Raw genomic sequence first — 20245 nt, 5'->3', positions numbered from 1 at the left:
GTCATGGTTTTCTTGGTCTTGTGGCAGAGTCGTGATAAAGCCTTTGGTTTAGTGTGAGAAAGCCATGGGGTGTTTATCTTTTGACACTCCATGTGTTTTCTCGTGTCTTGTCATTGGCCCCACCCCTCTCGTTTCCTGTATTGCTTCCCTGCCGTGTCTTATGTTCTTCACCTGCCCCTCCTTATCTCCCCTTGTTTGTCACCCTTTAAAATGCCCTCGTGTTTCATTGTCCTGTGCTCTTGCGTTGTATGTACTGTGTACCCTGTACCTGTGCTTCTTGTGCTTCTTGTGATTCCTGTGCTTCTTGTGATTCCTGTGCTTCTTGTGATTCCTGTGCTTCTTGTGATTCCTGTGCTTCTTGCGATTCCTGTGCTTCTTGCGATTCCTGTACTTCTTGCGATTCCTGTGCTTCTTGTGATTCCTGTGCTTCTTGCGATTCCTGTGCTTCTTGCGATTCCTGTACTTCTTGCGATTCCTGTGCTACTTGTGATTCCTGTGCTACTTGTGATTCCTGTGCTATTGCTTGCATTCAAGCACGTGTCTTGTTTACCTGCTACCCTGTCTTGTGTAAGTTACATACCTTGTTGGATTTTTGCCAGGTTTGGATGTCGTGTCATAGTTTAGTCTTGTCTTTATCTTTTGAGTAACAAGTCTAGTTATTCTCTTTTCTTGTTTTGCCCCATCGCGGGAAGTCTTTTGTTTCATGTTTATATTTTATTACATTCCAATCTTTTTCCCCCATCGTGGGTTTTTGCTTTGCATTTTAATAAATAGATTATTGTGTTAACCCCTTCACCGCTGTTGCCTGCACTTGGATTCTTCCACTCCTCAACCGTGACAATATAGAAAGTAAGAAGTAAGTAAATACTTTTTGGAGAGAGGAATTTGTGCAGTAATCTAATTACACTATTGAATATATAATTAGTAACTAGTAATTAATTACTTATTCAGAGTAACTTACCCAACACTGGCAGGCCCTTAATGAATGAGGGTAATGCAAAGCAATAGACAACATGAACTAAACAAAATATAAAGTTACAAAATACAGGTAAACAACTGTTAGAAAAGCCGACTTTGATGTTTGCTTGATGAAATCTTGCCCGAAAGTCTGATAAAGTTGTAGAATATATAATAAAATACATTATAATATTACATCATTTACAGTTTTATTGAAAATACTAGTGTTTTACTTGCAATAAAAATGAGCTATATATTTTAATGTAAAATTAATATTATATTCTAACATATATTGATTTATATAGTTTCGCCATATGTCTGATAGGCTATATGAACCAGCTATCAGGTTTTTACTGTAGCATTTTTTTTTCTGTTTTACAGAACACATGTGAACGGTCTGTTGTCTGGTACACAAGCGTGTGTTGATCAGTGAGAGACACAAACTGAGGCCAGATGAGCTGCCTACAGACAGACATTTGTGATCAGCACAAAAACATCCTGCACGCAAATGCCACACTTAAGTTCTCACTTCCTCCCTGTTTACTTATAAATTATGTTAAGTGTTCAGAGACTAACCATTATAGTTTTGTTTGTTATTTTATCACTTGATTTTTTCCAAGCATTTGTACACCACCTGCTAGTTGACTTGAGAGAGCGGGAAGGAAAAAGACGAGGACCATAATCACAGTCCGTGTCAAAAAGGAATGATAATCGAATTCCTGTTTAGAAATAATATATTCTCAAATAATCCTTTTATCCTGATGAGATTATATATTGTTCTTTAAATAAAAGTCCCATTGGATGAAGGAAAATTCCTGTTTTCTATTATTCAGTTAGTTAATGTTACAGGATCTTACTTGACTGGATACGTTTTTATGGCAGAAATTTTATTAGCATTCCTCTTGGATGGCCTGCAGAAGCACATTATCAGAGTTTGGAATTATTACCTCCACCAAACATGCTCTTAACAAATGCCTTTGTGTGCCTTCAACAAAAAAAAATAAGAACTTTGCAAGAAAGGAACCAGGAAAGATGAGAAAGATAGAAGAGGCCTCGACCAATCTTTACCTATTATTTTCAAACACCAAAGTTGTTCATTCTGAACTTTCATCTCGGCATCGGCATAAAGTCTGGTTCACTTTGCACATTGACTGACCAGCCAGTTTTTTTTAGATGGAATGTAGGGATGGGTTTATAATGTATACCACTGTAATACACATATATTTACATATGTACGATTTAAAAATAAAATAACTAAAAAACAGAAGTGCTTCTGGACCAGTGTTTACATCTTGCAAAGTGGTCTATACACACACACACGCACGCTGTCAACAAAGAAAGAACCAGACACATTAAACAGAAAGCCACAAAGACGATTGTTTTTTTTGACTCCATGTTGGAAAACCAGAAAAAAATAAATACACTTTTTTTTGTTTCTTTCATTGAAAAACTATTTACACAGTAGGAAGCACAAGTATCATATAAACGTGTGTACATGTGAGCATGTATATGTGTGCATACATTTGTGTATGCATGTGTGTGTAAAAGAGAGATTACTACTATTATTATTATTTAGCCATGGATGAATGTAACAGACAATTAAATAAATTCTTCCACAAATAAATCATGTAATAATAGGTGACTATGACAAAAGTATTTAAATCGTAAATGCCGCAAAACAAGTTATTTATTACATTGCATATTTGTATTGCTAACGTTGATTTCTTGATCTATTACAAGATTGTGTTTATTCAATCTTGTCTGTCATATTCATCCATGTTTTGTAACGATCAATTATGAACTATTATTAACAAATTACACAATTTTGCACATTTCAAAGAGCCAAAACTATTGTCCATTGTAAAGAGTCCTGGAATTGGCCCGTTGCCTGAGATCGAATGCTTTGAGGAGCAGTCAGATGTGGGACAGTGTTTGTCATGTATTTGTTGTTTGGGGGAGAAACCGAGTATGTCTGTGTGTTGTGTGCATGACAGGACTCTAGTGGCAGCCGCACGCTCTGACCACCATGTTGCGGTATTTCTTCAGGATGACGTTGGAGCTGTCATCAAAATACAGGACGGAGATGGCGTGGAGTTGTGTGGGAGCACAGCAGGGTTTTGGAACTGTCTCAGGGTTGATGAAATGAACCTGTGAAAATGCGATCATAAGAGTTGAAAGTCACAAAAATGTCTTATAACTCAATTATTTTATGCACGTCATGTTTTATTTAAAGGCACAATATTTAACTTTCGCCACTAAATAGGTTCATGTGAGAGGTGATGCAATCAACCAAAGTAATAACTTTGGACAAATGTATAGTATAAATGTCATGCTGTGTTGGCAGGCTTACCAGCGTCTGTACAATAGCGTGATTCGTGGCATTCATGTAGGAGTTAAGTGGAAAGGCACATTCACCCATACAGTAATATGCGGCGTAACCTTCAGGAGCTATAATCCAATCCTGTGAGAGAGAGACACAGCGAAAATCTGTTAGCTTGTCAAAACAATACAGCTGGAAATCGACATCCATTGTCACTAGCCCAACCAGATGGTTTTCATTTTCATGATGCGCTCTGCACGTTTGACCCATCTCGCAGATCACTCCGACCGTGCGCGAAGATCACGAAAAAACGTGATCCTGTTCAAGTATGTGTAAAAAGTTATGATTCAAAAGGGAATCGGGGTCGAATATAAACCTTTGTGGTACGGCCAGGGTCTCGGAGACCTCGGCAGCTGTTCTGAGCGAGTGTTTATGTGCTGTGATCCAGTAGGAGACACAGATATGCTGCAGGTGGCAAGACTATGGATGTGTAAACAGAAACTACGCTCTCCTATCTCTGCTCACGCTCTGAGGTAATGCAGCCGAGTTTACCGAAGCCAAGCCGGAGCTTCGTAAAAGAGTTTGAGCTGTAAACACTGAGAGGGGGATGAAGTAGACTGCTGGGAGGGAAGTGGAGGAGAAGGTTTAAGAATGCGACTGGAAAAACAGCTCATAGCATTTAAAAGGTATATTTCAGAGGCAAAATAAAAAATGTCCCCATGTTTTACTCACCCTCAAGCATCCTGACTGAATATGACTTTCTTCTTGAAGAATAATGCAGTCGGAGTTATAATACCACGTATCATTTTACTTCCAAGCGGTAAAATGGACGTGAATGGGGGGAAATTTTTTGAAGCTCTAAAAAGTGCATCAATCGATCAAAGAACTGCTCGACACGGCTCCATGGTCTTAACACAGGTCTTCTGAAGCGAATCGATGCGTTTGTTTAAGAGAAATATCCATATTGAGAGCGCTATTAACGTTAATGTCTAGCTTCCGTTATCCCTCTGCTGCGTGTGAACCTGGGGCTTGTTTTTCCGGCAAATGATGCACCGTAAGTTCCGGTGACGAACGCGGCCTTTTTTGTTTTGTTAAAACAGGATACCGTCTCCTCTGTGCGGGAGCTTTCGTCACCGTCATATGCCGGAAAAACAGCCGTTCTTTGATCGATGGATGCACTTTTTGGAGCTTCAAAAAGTCGACGCCCATTCACTCCCATTCTATCGCTTGGAAGTAAAATGATACGTGGTATTATAACTCCGACTGCATTATTCTTCAAGAAGAATGTCATATTCAGTAAGGATGCCTTGAGGGTGAGTAAAACATGGGGACATTTTGTTTTGCCTCTGAAATATCCCTTTAAGGTGGTCAAACTGTGTTCCTGATGTTGTGGAACATTGCGGTCACTGATCTTCCAACTTGACCCAGATGGTCTACCACAAGGCAATAAGCAATAAAAGCAAATGAGTAATATTAAATATATTTTGTTTATTCTAGAAATCTTGATCTGCTTGACGTAACCCGAGGCATGAGTACACTGCCTATTGCACATGCCAGCCATCAAGTTTGGTTTACATTGTTTTAAAGGGATAGTTAACCCAAAAATAAAAATTATTTTATCATCATCCTCATGTTATTTCAAATCTGTATGACTTTCTGGCTTCTGCAGAGCACAAAAGAAGATATTTTCAAGAATACTGGTAACCAAGAACCTCTGGTACCCATTCACTTCTATTGTATGGACACAAAGCCAATGGGTACCAACAGTTTTTGAACAGTCTTCAAAATAGCTTCTGTGTTCTGCAGGAGAAAGAAAGTCATACAGGTTTGAAATGACAAAAGGGCAAGTAAATAATGGCAGAATTTTCATATTTAAGAGAACTGACACAGCATCTACAGAGAGAACCGAAGGTTAAGGGATAAGGAACATCACACCTGCCATCCAAGGTCCCGAAAGCTAACATACAGCTCGTGTTTCTTACAGGCCTGCTTCTGATCGGCACTGCTGTTCTCTGGAGAGAGAGAGAGAGAGAGAGAGAGAGAGAGAGAGAGAGAGGATTGTTGTATAATGCCGAGCAGCAAGAGAAACACAAGGAATAGGTCACTGAACCCGCCGGGTGTCCCTGTGACCTTCATACCAATGCGATGCATAAAACCAGACTGATTTAATATCCATTTAACACTGTAATGCTTTTCCTTTCCAAATGAACCTGCAGTGAATTAGGCAGTAATAGAAAACACATGAACAGACACACAATGACTCGCACACATTTCATCCAAGTAATGGCAACTCCACTGTCTTAAAGGAACATTCAATGAAAATTCATGTATAGTTATGTTATTCAAAATACAAAACAGGGCTATCTGATAATATTCAAAAAGGCAATCTGATAACATCACTAATGAAAATACTGATGATATTGATACCGATGAAAATGATATTGAGTTTTGGAGATGGTTGTACCATGCTTTGGTACCGTATTTTTTTATTTCAAATCTCAATTTTATTTCTGTTAATTTTGTGTCTTTCTCCTTTTGTCTTTACCGCCTATGACATCAGAACATTAATAACACAAAGCACACGCACACACCTGCGATGTTGGCTACACGTAGTGCCTCTTGGCCTTTGGCGGTTTTAGAGCGGTTAGGATTGCGCTGCTTGTTGCCGCCCTGCGCGGAGCGGATGCTGCGGATGTGGACCTCCGTCGCTTTGAAGAAGGCCACCATGAAGGGTTGTTTGCTCTGGGGGCCGCTACGACCCACCAGTCCAGCCACCCATGGATTCACGCTTTGGCCTGCAGGGGGAGACAGAGAGATGTTTGCGTCAAGGAACAATGTTAAACACAAACGACATTTGCAATTATTTATGCCACAAACTTTCAAAAATTAAACAATTTCTTTTCTTTCATACAGCTGAACGTTAAGGAAAACATTGAAATTGTTTGTGGAACCGCTGCCCAATCCCACAAGAGGAAGAGAGTCAAAGTGCTTTATGGAAGTTTTATGGGTCCCCTGAAAAACATTTCTCCCCTTTGTACCACAAGGCAGATTATTTGTGTTTCATCAAATCAAGTCTTTTAAGAGATTGTCAAAACACTCCTAAATATAATTCAACAGGACTGTTTAGCAGAGTAATATTTCTTTTGTCAGAGCACAATCGCCATTGTATGTTTAGCAAGTTTATGTTTCTGTCATCTCAGGAACACATTTCAGAACTTCCTTCATTCCTTCACTCACATCTGCTTCTTTCTTTGTGTAATTCTGGAGTATTTTCGCCTACACACACAGGCTGAGACAGCTTTTATGTGTTTGTGTAAGTGTGTTCTTTACAAAGAGGGAGGAATGCTATCACTGTCTTTGAGCTAATGTAAAGTCGGTTGCCTACGGCGACAAGGCAAGCATCCAGCAAGCGTGTCTCGACAAGTGTGCAACTGTTTATAATAGCCCATAATACACTGCATCTGTTTTCATACTAACACGAAAACCTGTTACGTCCTGCACACACACCTACCTGTGTGCGTACTACAGTACAAAACACTACCAGTTCTGAAATAAATGTGAAAAAATATGAGGTTATAATTAAATATATTATTTTAAATTATCATATTTTTTGTTTTACTATACTTTTAGGGTAAAGCCATATTATTTTTATTGATTAAATATATTTTTAATGTTTTAGTTGCAACACTTCACAATAAGATTGGATTTGTTAACCTAAGTGCATTAGCTAACACGAACTAACAATGAGCAATATAGGTTTGTAGCTTTTATTATTCTTTGTTAATGTCAATTCAATTGCATTGCCTACTGTTAACAGATACTGTCACGGTTTGCGTGGCGGAGAAGAACCCAATTGCAGGCAGGCGGGATTGAAGGGGTTAACACAAGATTTTATTTAAACAAAAAACAGAAACAAAACACCCACAAGGGGGTAACGAGGACGCGACTAATATATATGAAAAAACTGAAAACAAAACACGGGCAAGACAAAGCAAGACAAGGCAGGAACTCGGGAAACAAGAACACGAAGCACAGCACATCAAACGCATACATACAATCCACGAGCACAGGACAATGAAACATGAGGATCTTTTATGGAGAAACAAACAAAGGATAATTAACGAGGGGCAGGTGAGAACATAAGACACGGCAGGGAAGCAATACATGAAACGAGAGGGGCGGGGCCAATGACAAGACACGAGAAAGCACATGAGATGTAAAAACATAAACAACTCATGGCTTTCTCACATAAAACCTAAGGGCTCTGTCCCGATCCTGCCACACGACTAGAAATTCAGAAACAAGAGGGCAGGACCGTGACAGATACAACTTTTGATTTTAAAATGTATTAGTAAATGCTAAAATGAGTGAAACTAAGATGAATAAATGCTGAAGTTTTGTTCATGTTAGCTAATGCATTAACTATAATGTAAACAAATACAACCATATTGTAAATATGTTAACATAGCCCATGTTAGAAATGAGAAAAAAGATATGAAATATTACAAGAAAATCAAGAAAGTTATGCAGATGATATGATTCGGGACGAAAAAAATCCTAATAAGAAATTTGGACTGTATGTTTTTCTATAAACGGCTTTTCATATGTACCGAAATAAATCACCCTTCAGATAGACTGCAAACATTTACTGAACAGAACGATGTGGACTCACAGTCGCTTACAGTCTGTGATGCAACATGGTGTGTGTTTTCTGATCTGCAGTGTTCATCCACTTACCGTCCAAACATTCTAGAGCTAGCTGAAGGCCAAGATTTCTGCCTGGATTCAGAACCCAGTGGTTACTGGTGGCTGTAATGTCAAAAACCAGCCAACCCTCTTCTGCCGCCCAGATCACCCGCGAGTCCAGCAGGAACAGATCGGAGTCCCTGATGGAGAGAAAGGAGATGTTGGTCACAAGCATAGGACGATAGTGTCCCAACTCCCTATCAGGTTTTTGGGTTGAAAGACTTTCTTGGATCCGTTCAATTTTTTACAACTTTCAAAAGCGCATTTGACTAAAAATTCAAAACCTTATTATTTCACCCCAGCAAAAAAATGACAGTAAACACACAAATTTATGCGTAATACGGATGCAAAAAATACACAACCCACACGCTTGAAATGAAAGACAGAGAAGCTAATAGATAAGGACAGAAAGAAAAAGAGTGAATGAAATAAGCTGAGAAATGGGAGAGAAAAGAAAGAGCGCTCGCTCCAGATGGTGAGGCCCCGGGGAGCAGTTCATTTCTCTAATTGACAATAATGGCTTTATAAACGGCTGTTGATCTCACTGTGCTGCTGCCCTGCACTAAATCAAACTGAGGAATGTGCAGCAAGATCGGAAGAGAGTGTTAAAAAAAAGTCAATGAAAGACAGAATTTAACAAAACGCACTGTAGGGAGAGAGAGAGAGAGAGGGAGTGTAAATTGACCGAAACCATTGGAGCACATGGGGTTTCACAAGAGGTCATGTGTGTTTATCTCACCTAGGCATGTCAAAATACTAATAATTTGATACCAAAAGTTAGAAAATGTGAATAATTCTATTTAACATGTGCTGTTTGACTGGCGGTTTAACCACTTTTGTGAATGCTGTTTTAATAAGGGCTCACACCTGATTTTCACAAAATGAGGAATTAACGTAAACAGACTGAATTTGTCTATAGGTAAACAAGCGAGACAAAAGTCAAAGTGACTCATAATAATGATTCATGATAAAAATAACAAAATGATACATGATTTTAGAAGGACAGCAGCGATATGTTCTTCTTCAGAACACAAAAGAAGATAGTTTGAGAAATCTGTTTTGTGTCCATACAATGAAAGTCAACGGGGGTCAATATTGTTTGTTTACCAGCATTCTTCAAAATATCTTCTTTTGTTTTCTGCAGAAGAAAGAAAGTCATACAGGTTTGAATTGACATGATGGTAAATAAATGATGCAAGAATTCTCATTTTTGTGTGAACCATTCCTTTAACAAGAAATTTCACTGGTATTTGTATTGACTAATACCAGTGAAATAATTGTCATTAAAACACCTGTTCTGCTCATACCAGCCATTCCATTTATTCCTTTATTTTTGTCTGTTTGTCTCTGGAAGCACAAGGTCTTCAGGTGAGGTCGTGCATCACATAAGCTAGATGTTCCTGAACCCAATTCACAGCTGGGGTCAGGCTGATATTCTAGAAGGTTCCGAAGGTTGGTGAAGGGAACCCAGCGGATTCACAACCGATTCTTTCAGATGGAAACCACAGAGTACAGCAAAGTTTGCATTGGGACCGTCGGATAGAGTGAGCACTGTGTGTGTGAGGGAAAGGAAACACAAATCAAAAGTGTTCAGCGTTTACAAAGCGAGGGTTTGAGAGCATTACAACCCTCAAGAGGACAGGATTTTCCTTGAGGATCCAACCTCAGGCAAGGAAGTCATGTTTCCCTAAACAGCCCCCTTAAAAAATAGTGAGCTATGGTACAGGCCAACACAGAATATGAGGATTTTCCACATTTCCTGCCCTGATTTTGAAGCACATGGAGTTGAGGGCACTCCTGTTGGAAAAAGCCGATTGGACCATGATAGTCCAATATCAGCCAGGCAAAAACTTTTGGTCAATATAAACATTTCCTATACAAATAAATATTGATGAAACTCTATGTTAAAGCTAATTATATGAATAATAAGAAAACAGTTTTCTGTTGAATTCTGCAGCACAGATTGTATTCCTTTATAAACTGATAATGTGAATATTTTTCAATTAAAGTTATTCAGCTAAATATACAAAATATATGTCATTTATTCACCATGATGTTGTACATAACCTGTATATGACTCTTACTTCTGTGGAACACAAAAGAAGAAATGTTGAGAAATGTTTTGTGTCCATATAATGGGGGTCAATGTTGTTCGGTTACCAACATTCTTCAAAATATCTTCTTTTGTGTTAAAATCATTTAAAGAATGAATGACAGAAGAAAGAAAATCATACACAGGTTTGGAATGACATGAGGATGACGTTGAAGCCTGGCCAATCTCATTCTTGCGCCAAAAATCCTTTATAATAAAACTGCAATATTCCATAAAAAACAATATTTTATTTTATTTCATGGTGACTTTAGGCACTGATTTAAGAGCAGGTGTACCTGTCTGAATGTTCTTCCAACACCTGATAGACGCTTATGCGGAAAGTCTCGTTGTCGAAGCGTTCTGCAATGAAATCTTTGTAGATCCTGAACTCCGCAGCCGTCACCGCCTCGCCCTCCGGAATCTTGGAGAGGTCAAATCGGAATTCTCTGTGATGGCGACGCACAGGCAAAAACTCCTTATCGTGTTCAACTGTGGGAGAGCAGTGTTTCATATCAGAGTTTACCAAATATTTCCACAGCAAAGCAAGGAAAGATTGTGACATGTAACATTTAATTGCATTTAACATTTAACAAGTTAATTTAAACATCACCTTCATGTGCGCTAAGAATAGCCATGCGTGAACACAGAGCACAGGTCTACACAGATGTTTAATCTCTCAAGAGCCTCCGATTGAGACACAGCGCCGCAGACAGCTTTATGTGGCCATTTTTCTCAAGCTATTCCCTCGTTCTTATTTTCTTTTCCACTATCTTTCCCTCCACTGCTGTGGTATGGAGTCTGTGAGGCAGAAGGTAACGCTCACTGCCTGTGTCCCATCAAATCCTGTTTACATTCTATCAGCATGAACAACGAGACACATTCTGACATTGAACCTGGAGTATTTTTAGTAGCCAGGAAACATTTGAAATAGTTCATTGCACAATGAAAGATCGGTCAGCTAATGCCATTCCAGGAAATTATTTACTGTATTTCCTTTTGTGGAACACAGACATATAGATTTTGTAGAATGCACATGCCGGATGAAATCATACTAACCTCTGTCAAGCTTTAAAGGGATAGTTCACATTCAAAATGCCAATTCTGTCATTATTTACACACCCTCGTGTCATTTCAAACATGTATGACTTTCTTTCTTTCTTTCTTCTACACAAAAGAAGATATTTTGAAAAATGTTGGCAACAGAAAACTGTTGGTCCCCATTGATTTGCATTGGTTTTGTGTCCATACGACTGAAGTCAATGGGGACCAACGGTTTTTGGTGACCAACATTTTCCAAAATATCTTCTTTTGTGTTTTGCAGAAGAAAGAAAATCACACAGGTTTAAAATGAGAACAGGGTGAGTAAATAATGACAGAATCTTTATGTTGAAGGTGAATTTCGCCTTTCTTACTTTGGGTTTCATCTTTTTACATTTTTTCCTAAATGAATTACAATGCATTCAATGTATACATTTCATCCGCTGCAGGCTTTTTATTCTACATATCGTGAATAGTTTTTGATTTTATTATTTAGATTCAGAGCTGTTTTTAGAGGTTGTGCGTGATGATGTCATTAGTTTCATCAAATTAAGAGAAGACAAAATGAAACAGTAATCCCTGATCAGTTTTAAACTGGAAGGTGAGGTTGTCGGCAGGCATATGTTGTGATCTGTCTTTCACTTTTCAAAGATAGATAAGCCTAGTCGAGGACTGAGATTCTCTCTCTCTCTCCTTACTTTGTTTTGGCTCTTGTTGGGTCTTTTATCACAGCGTGACAGTGCTACACAGACACACAGACAATACAGGCCTTGTTGACTCTTCAGTCTGTACATCAGAGCCAGAGAGAGCAGCTGTAATCCTCATACCTGTTCTGGCATCTGTTAATAAAGGACTCAACTGTCAAAATAACTTCCAATATTACATTGAAATCGAGTGGCAACTCAACACAACTGAATTATCAGACAAAAGTAAAGACAAATGTCCTAAAAGGCAGTTCACCCAAACAAAAGGATATGCTGTTTATTTAGTAGAACACTTCACATACCTTATATTTGGTCCTACAATGACAGCTCATAGTAAAAGCAAAATGTCAGTTTGTGTTTAAAGGTAACTAGAACATCAATAAAAACAACACTAAAGATGGTTTATTTCTATGCTCTCAAATCAAATGACTTATATTAGTCTATAACATTACATTTATAGATGCTTTCTAAGCTTCTCATATAGTCACCAATTTCTGAATGATGTTCAAAATAATAGCATAGAAGCACTGAAATGACAAGAAGGTGAAAGATATTTCATGTAAAATAACTAACATGACCTATGGTGAAAAATAAATGTACTAAAATGTATTTAAAATATATATTTTTTCATGTATACTGTAAACCCATTTACATATTCATGTACTTAATAAAAATATCCTGCGATTGTACTTTTGGTATACTACATTTGTACACTTAGCAAGTCTGCTAAATTGGAGCAATTGATTTGGTACGTTATGCACTTTAATTGTGCAGACGATGTGCTGAGGTCCAACTGAAGATACACTTAAGTACATTTGATTGTGCTAAACTATTGCAAGTTTACTTCAAGTACACTTTGAATATCTTGAATTTGAAGACGGATATTATTAAAGAGCAGGTTTCATGAATCTCATAAAAGTGCCGGCATTGCAGTGTGTAACGTAGTTTTCCTTCAATTTTAACGATCTGCAAAGTCGTTAATCCAAAAAGACCATGATAAATTAAGATATTGGCTTCCAAAGTAAGGAGTCCACTCCGAACCGCCCAAACAAATCGTTAGGCTTTCAAATCTTTTGAGTGTAACATCGATACGTCACAGTGTAACGCATCAGCACAATCCCCGCCTTCCCGCGAAACAGGAACACTCTGACCTGCCCACTAGCACTTCAGGTAGTATTGCGTATACAACATGTCGAGAGGACGCTGTGTTTTGTGCTGTGAGTGAAAATGTACTTTGTTTTCGCTGCCAAAGGATGACGATGTGAAGGATCAGTGGCTAATTTTTTTTCCACGATACCACTGCAGTACAATTCCAACCTTGTGTTATGTGCTCGTCATTTTACCGACGACTGCTTCTCAAATTTTGGTGAGTTCAACGCAGGATTTGCCAGCTGCTTGACCCTGAAAGATAAGTCAATACCAACTTTATTTGGACCAACAAGCGTCTCAGAACCACAACCTGTAAGTATGATAAATACGTTATGTGTACATGTTAAATTGAGGGTTTACAATATAAAGTAATTGTGCTAATCCGTGTTGTATATGTAGTACAGCTGTAGGTTTCCAGGTAAACAACGTATAACAGTGTTACAGTTTTAATAATCCAACTCTTACCTAATAATGTGGCGGTTATTGTAGACTGTTGTCGTTCTACATGTCGTAGTATTGTACAAACTGTATCATTTTATCATTTAGTCACGGTAGCACTTTGCTAACGTGTCTCACATTATGGTTTTGTCAAGTGTGCAAAGTTTAGCTGTGGTCACGATCCCCTTCAAACAAAACGGTTTGCTTGTCATTATTTTAAAAACGGACTGCCGCACTATATCATTTTATTATGTAAAGGTGTGTGCATTATCTTTGGAAGCTCTCGCTAACTTGCTCAGTTACTCCTCTCTGTATAATCAAAGTAATGATCAACTTTTGGATAGAGCCGTTGTTGTTCTCCCACAGCTATGACGAATAAAGATCAATAGGAAACAATAGTCTGAATGGTTTATGAAGATAGATGGAGTACTTGTGATATGGTAATACTGATGCCATTTTTATACACTTACAGCGTCTTTGTTACCTTCCTGAGATAAGAACTGTGGTAATGGGCGTTTTGTTTCTGACACGCAGTGTATGAAGAAAGACCAATCACAACTGATTGGGCCAGTTGGCCAATCGGAGCATACTGGACTCGCGGTAGGGAGGAGCTTAGAGAAGCGGAAAATTTGAACAGCTTCGGAGGAATCGTTTAGGGATCTTTGAGAAATGGATAGATACTAAATGCATATTTTAAGAAAATAGCACCGTTTTTTTACCTTTGATACATTTGAACATGTCGTTGGGGACTCTAATACAACATTAGGACACTTACAAAAACCTTTAAACCTGCTCTTTAAAAAAAAAATGCAATCCTTTATAAAAGTGACATTAAAACACATTTTAGGCTTAATATTAAGAAAAGTGCATTGTGTACAAGTACAATTGTGTACAACTCCAAGTAAAGTTTAATTATAATTTTATATCAGTAAGTCTTAAGCGATATGTCAGAAAATATATGGAAACTATACTTGAGGAATGTTTTTTAAATGTATTGCTTTAAGGTGGATTCCTATTAAAAGTGGCGATATTAATTTTTTACATCATAATGATTGCTAGGACTTTTACCATTGTATACAGTATTATAACTGTATTTACATTTGAAGATAACATTTAAGATAAACCATTACGATTGTTGTTTTTATGGATGTTCTAGTTACCTTTTAAACACCAACTGATATTTTGCCCAAACATAATTTTGCCAAAGCAAAACATAATAATTTTACAGCATATGCACAAATCGAAATCTTTAACATGACATATGACCCATCTTTATATATATTTTATGTTCGTTTTATGCCATGACATATATTATCTTACCCTTTTAAAGGAATACTTCACCCAAAATAATTCATAATTTACTCACCTTCATGTCAACCTAGGTGTTTGAGTAATTTTGAAGGATGTCGGCTTTCCCTGTTTTCTGACATTTTTTGAGTAAACACGATTAATGTTGTAAGCATATATACCAAGATAGGTCGAGGCTCTGAACATGTATAGATGAGAAAACTACACCTATAATGACGGGTGGATCTCATCTCAGAATCAGTTGAGATACCTGTGTGTCGCTATTACGCGTGTAGTTTTCATAGATATTCTATGTCTAACGTGATCCATAGAATACGATAAATACGTTCACAATATTGTTCGGGCACTCTCCAATGCCATTACCAAGCCAGAAAGAGCCAGGACTTCTTTCAAAATTACTCAACCTATATCCATCTGAAGAAAGAAAGTAATATACACATAGTGTAGGATGACATTAGGGTAAGTAAATCATGGATTAAAATGAATTATTGGCTGAACTAATTCTTTAAAATTTGATAATCCTATTTATTTCATTAGTTGCATTATATATAATTCGTATTTGGCATATTACTTCTGTCAGTCACTCTATGAGACCTTTCTTCTCACTCCATCCTCTCATCCTTCTCTCTCCCTCCATCTGACCCCTTCATCATTTTGTTTTCCCTCTGTACCCTCTGCCCTGTCTCTCCATCTGCCACCATCTCTCCTCATCCTCCTTTCATACCTCTCTTAGAATGGCAGCACAAAGACTCCAGTGTGCAGTAAGGTGAAAGAGAGAGATGTAGAGAGAGAGAGAGAGAGAGAGAAAACGCGCACAGATCCGGTTACCCAGCAGTGACGATTAGCAGGGGCATTCCGTGTCTCATTGTCCCGCTCTTCTCAGAGGAGGAATTGTTTACACACCGTTCTCATTCAGAGCTGCCCTTGCATTGAACCCCCTGGGTGCCCCCTCGCAGGTCAGACGTACCACCATGGCCACCTGTGCCCGCTTGGCACAGAGCGACAGCTCTAACAGAAACCCCCAGATCAACAATTGCAACGATGGTTAAAATGAAAATTCTGTCATCATTTACTCACTCTCTTGTCATTTCAAACATGTATGGCTTTCTTTCTTCTGCAGAACACAAAAGAAGACATTTTGGAGAATGTTGGTAAGCCAACAACATTGGCCTCCATTGACCACATACTTTCAATTCTGAATCAAAGCTCGACTTTTACAACTCACTCTCTTCTTTTTCATACACGGTCTCACTCTTCCTGTTTCTCTCTCTCTCTCTCTCTCTCTCTCTCTCTCTCTCTGTCCTTAAGACGGTCTGTGTCTCTCCGCCAGGGGAAGATCAAACAATCCGCTCTAAGTGCTTTTCCATTTCTGTGCAGATTTTAATGGATGACGTGCACCAAGCTGTCATTGCCTCACCCTTACACCATTAAAACATACCTCCAGGAATGTGCTTAAAAAGACACTGCAAGGCAAACACACACACACACGCACTGGTTCACTCATGATAATATACACCAGAACACGGTGAAAACCACTGCTGCACGCACACATACAGTACAGTGACCATCAACCAGGGCAAACTTATATTAGGCCACATTTTTCAAGTCGGTGTTAGATTTTTTTTAATTTAATTTAATGGATTTTTAAGAAAGATTTTTAAGTAAAACGTCACAAAAATATTTGGCCACTTTGTGGTTGTCTAATGGTTGTCATCTGTTGTTGTCATGGTTGTCACCACGACATCTGTGGTTACCCTTTTTTTCAATTTTAGGGTAAAAATGTATTCATACATTTTATACATTTATATATCCACATAGCTCAAGAAAAATATTCCATAATTTTGTAAACAACTGGTTTGATATTTCATATGTAACGCAATGCTGTTTGTACATTTCTGAGAATGGAAAGCATCCAAAAAATGTGTGGTCAATGATTTTGTTATTCGTTTTGAAAGCTGCAATCTGTGACATTAAAATAAACAAAAATCATAAATACAAATATAAAAAAGTACATAAAAGATCAGTGTTAAAAACTGTCACCTTTCCTTACCCTGATTCTCAAGGGTACACTTATAATAACAATTTATAAATCAGGTCAGATTAAGTTTGGTCAGCCTTACGAGAAATATCAGTCTGACGTCATTTCGCATGAAGATAAGTACGTAAAGTACAACTTTACAAACAGAGATGGCGGTATAGACCGTTTCATTGGACTGCCGGTCTATGTTTGTTTATCGGTCAGGCTAGTGTCTAATAATATAACTATGTGTGTTAATATTAATTTATTTGATTACATTATAGTATAATAATTGTATTAAATAAACGATTTGATTAATTTTGTTGTGCGTTCATTTTATTAAATAAACAATATGTTGAATGCGTCCTGTAGTTTTGTCACATTTATAGAAACAGTATGGGACATCGATATCTAGTGGCTGAGCTGCATAAAACTGGAAGAGAACCCATATGAACATGGATCTACACTGTAAAAACTGTAATTTTACTGTAATTTTGTTTTATTTAACAAAATGTTCACATATTTTTGATATACGTCAAAACAATGTGAAATTACATAACTACAAGTTTTACAAATATGTAAAAAACATGTAATTTCACTTTTTATAAAATGTATTTTATGGTATTTTTCTGCCGGCCCAGCTGCTGGAATATTACCGTTTTTAACAGTGTTGGTGATCTTTTTCGAAAAACAGCCACCTGCTCATCAATAGCATCAGTCGAGCAAGACCAGAGGAGTATCATTGTGTGTCAAGCCATTTTTTCCTCATTATAAATGAGATCACACACACACACATGTCCACAAACACAGCGCACGTGGCTACAGATATGATACATCATGACAAATCTACTCTAGGAAACATCTGCAAGCTTGGACACGCACGCACTGGATAATCGCAGCAGTTGTTCTGTTCCACCCTGTTACCAATAAATAAGATCTCAATGCTCATAGCAGCCAGAAGTGATGACACAATTAAGCGTGTGTCGGTCATCCATAAACTCCTTGAAACCCCAAATCACTGGTGAACTCGGAGCCCGTGGCCCAGTGCAGGTGCACTTTCACTGGGGACACAGATGAGGGCAGACGTCCCCTCCCTCCCTCCCTCTCTGAGCTTGGCCTGTCCGTCATGACTTCCACATTAAAGGGAACTTTATCGACTGTGTTGTGCAGCTGTGAGGCAGCTTCTTATTAGTCCTCCTTATGTTCTTTCATATATGTCTCCCTTTTTGTAGTGCATCAGTTTGTGCAAAAAAGATCTCTGCCTTAAAAAACAGTTGATATGTTTTAGTTGGTGTCATATCCCAGCTAAACTGCCTTCAAGGTTTTATTGCGCTTTACATATATTGAAAAATATAAGCACTTGGTTACATGGAACATATGGAATGTATTTAAAGGGGTCATATGACGCTAATACTGTACGTGTTTTTCTGTGTCTTTGGTGTGTTATAAGTTGCCCATGCATGTATTAGACACGTAAAATTGCAAAATGAAAGTGTGGGAACAAAAGATGCATTCTATCTAAAAGCGAATGCTCACCCAGACCTGCCTGAAACACCTCGTGTAACCACACCCCCACAAATCTACGGCAGTTCGTGGTATGATTGGACTAAGACCGCCCAAATGTATACGCAAGTAAGGTGGGCGTACCTGTCAGTACAATTGAAGAGGAACCTGATGTTCCAAATATGGTAAGAGGCGTTACATTTCCGTCACACACTTGCAGTATTCGACCAATCACTACACACTGGTTAACTGGCCAATCATAGCACACCTCGCTTTTCACAGCGATGAGCTTTGTAAAAAATCTGTGCGTTTCAGAGAGGCGGGGCAAAGAGGAGATACAAACATGCACGTTATGTGGAAAATACAGCGTTTTTAAACCTTAAATGGTGTACACACATTGCATCACATCTAAAACAAACGATAAAATTCATTTTAGCCGTGCCATATCACCCCTTTAATATATTGCATTGTTTTCCAGTATATTCCCATATATTTTTGTTACAAAAGGTTTTGACTGCACACAGGTTGCATGAAGGTGAATAATTTATGAAAATGTCATGTTTGGGTGAAGTATCATCTAGCTTACATTCTCTTCAGTCTGGGATAAACTGATTTCTATGTCTATTTTTGTGGGTTGGACAAAACAGGTTCATATTTCCCTAGACAAGACATCTGGATATGAAACGTCTTTGAAACTTCCTAATGTTGTTTCTGGATGGGGACCAGAAGAGTCTGAACAATCTCCTCACTTCTCTGTGAATAGTCACCTACGGTGTCTTATCATTAGCTTATTTCCATCTTCTCTTTCTTCCTCACTCTCTCTTTCTCTCTTTGACTCTCAGTTCATATACAGTATATGGCAGTGATTAGCTGCAGGGCTTGGTGTAGTTTAACCTAAGCGGGCACATTTATGACTTCCTCTGGGAGGAAACAATTAAGCGGCGGGCGGCGTGGTTGCCCTACCTGTGTTAAATAAACATTACAGATGAAGATAAAGAGACAGTAAGAGGGCATTTATATGGGCTCAGACCTGTCCAACTCCCCACCTGTATTTACTGTTCACTGCTTTACCGCTGTAGCCCAATCCACACATGCCTTGTTTCACCCTGCAGTATTTCAGAAACACACTCCGAGCCCAAATGCTCTTTATGTTGGAGGCAATGATTTATACGCCACAGAACCTGTGGATTGAACACATATGCTGCATACTTATAACATTAAGTTGAGTTTAACACAGCAAACATTTATAAATAATTTCATTAGTCTTTGTATAATGTCAGTAATATTGAAGTCGCAATGTCAAAGTTGTCAAATGGCAAAATCGATGCCAAATATACACGAGACCTGATGACATCATTTAATAGTTCACAAAATGTTATTTTTATAGAAAACATAACTCCAAAACATAAAAGTAAGTGACGTCTGTACACAAATAACCTGGACCTCTGCCTTGTTGCAGAACTGTTACTAGCGTTTTAATTGAAATCATCAATGAATTTCATTTTCATTTTTAAAGCCTGCTTACATTTTAGCCAACATTAAAGCTTACATGTTTTAAGCAGTGATATACAACTTTTTGTGAGACTTATGTCTAAGACAGAAACCAATGATGCAAGAAAAGAAAAAAGTAATATTAAAATCGTACCAATTTTATTTTTAAATCAATTGATCTTGTTTTAAGATTAGATTACAGTATGTATGTTAAAATGTAAAAGGCAAATTAACCTTCAGGTTTACAAACGTTCCCAACAGATTAAATGCAGGTGTAGTTTATCACATGACAAAGTGTTTTGCGGCAACTGTATAACAAACACTATGTACGATAATATTAAAAAGATTGATGCTTTTTTTTAGGTTAGTGCACTCAAAGATGAAAGATGAATTATTATTTACTCACCCTCTTATTGTTCAAACACCTTTAGGCTATTTCTGTTCTTCTGAAGTATTGTTTTGTGCGTGTGTTTTTTTACTAT

The 20245-nt window shown here is 38.0% G+C and overlaps 1 protein-coding gene across 1 annotated transcript in view; it reads right to left on the bottom strand.

The window, feature by feature from the left end:
- Nucleotides 1-2176: 2176 nt before the first annotated feature.
- Nucleotides 2177-20245, bottom strand: part of bmp7b (bone morphogenetic protein 7b) — a 43807-nt gene continuing 25738 nt past the window's right edge. Inside the window, exons 2-7 of the mRNA XM_057363160.1 lie at nucleotides 10412-10604; nucleotides 8015-8163; nucleotides 5869-6072; nucleotides 5213-5289; nucleotides 3308-3418; nucleotides 2177-3105 (exon numbers count right to left, since the gene is read on the bottom strand). Coding sequence (XP_057219143.1) covers nucleotides 2956-3105; nucleotides 3308-3418; nucleotides 5213-5289; nucleotides 5869-6072; nucleotides 8015-8163; nucleotides 10412-10604 — 884 coding nt within the window. The 3' untranslated portion in view covers nucleotides 2177-2955. The remainder of the gene's footprint in view (nucleotides 3106-3307; nucleotides 3419-5212; nucleotides 5290-5868; nucleotides 6073-8014; nucleotides 8164-10411; nucleotides 10605-20245) is intronic.

This window comes from Triplophysa rosa, linkage group LG21 (assembly GCF_024868665.1).
Source record: "Triplophysa rosa linkage group LG21, Trosa_1v2, whole genome shotgun sequence".
NCBI lineage: Eukaryota > Metazoa > Chordata > Actinopteri > Cypriniformes > Nemacheilidae > Triplophysa > Triplophysa rosa.
The sequence above is the reverse complement of the archived record's forward strand: the minus strand, read 5'-3'. Positions and strand labels throughout refer to the sequence as shown.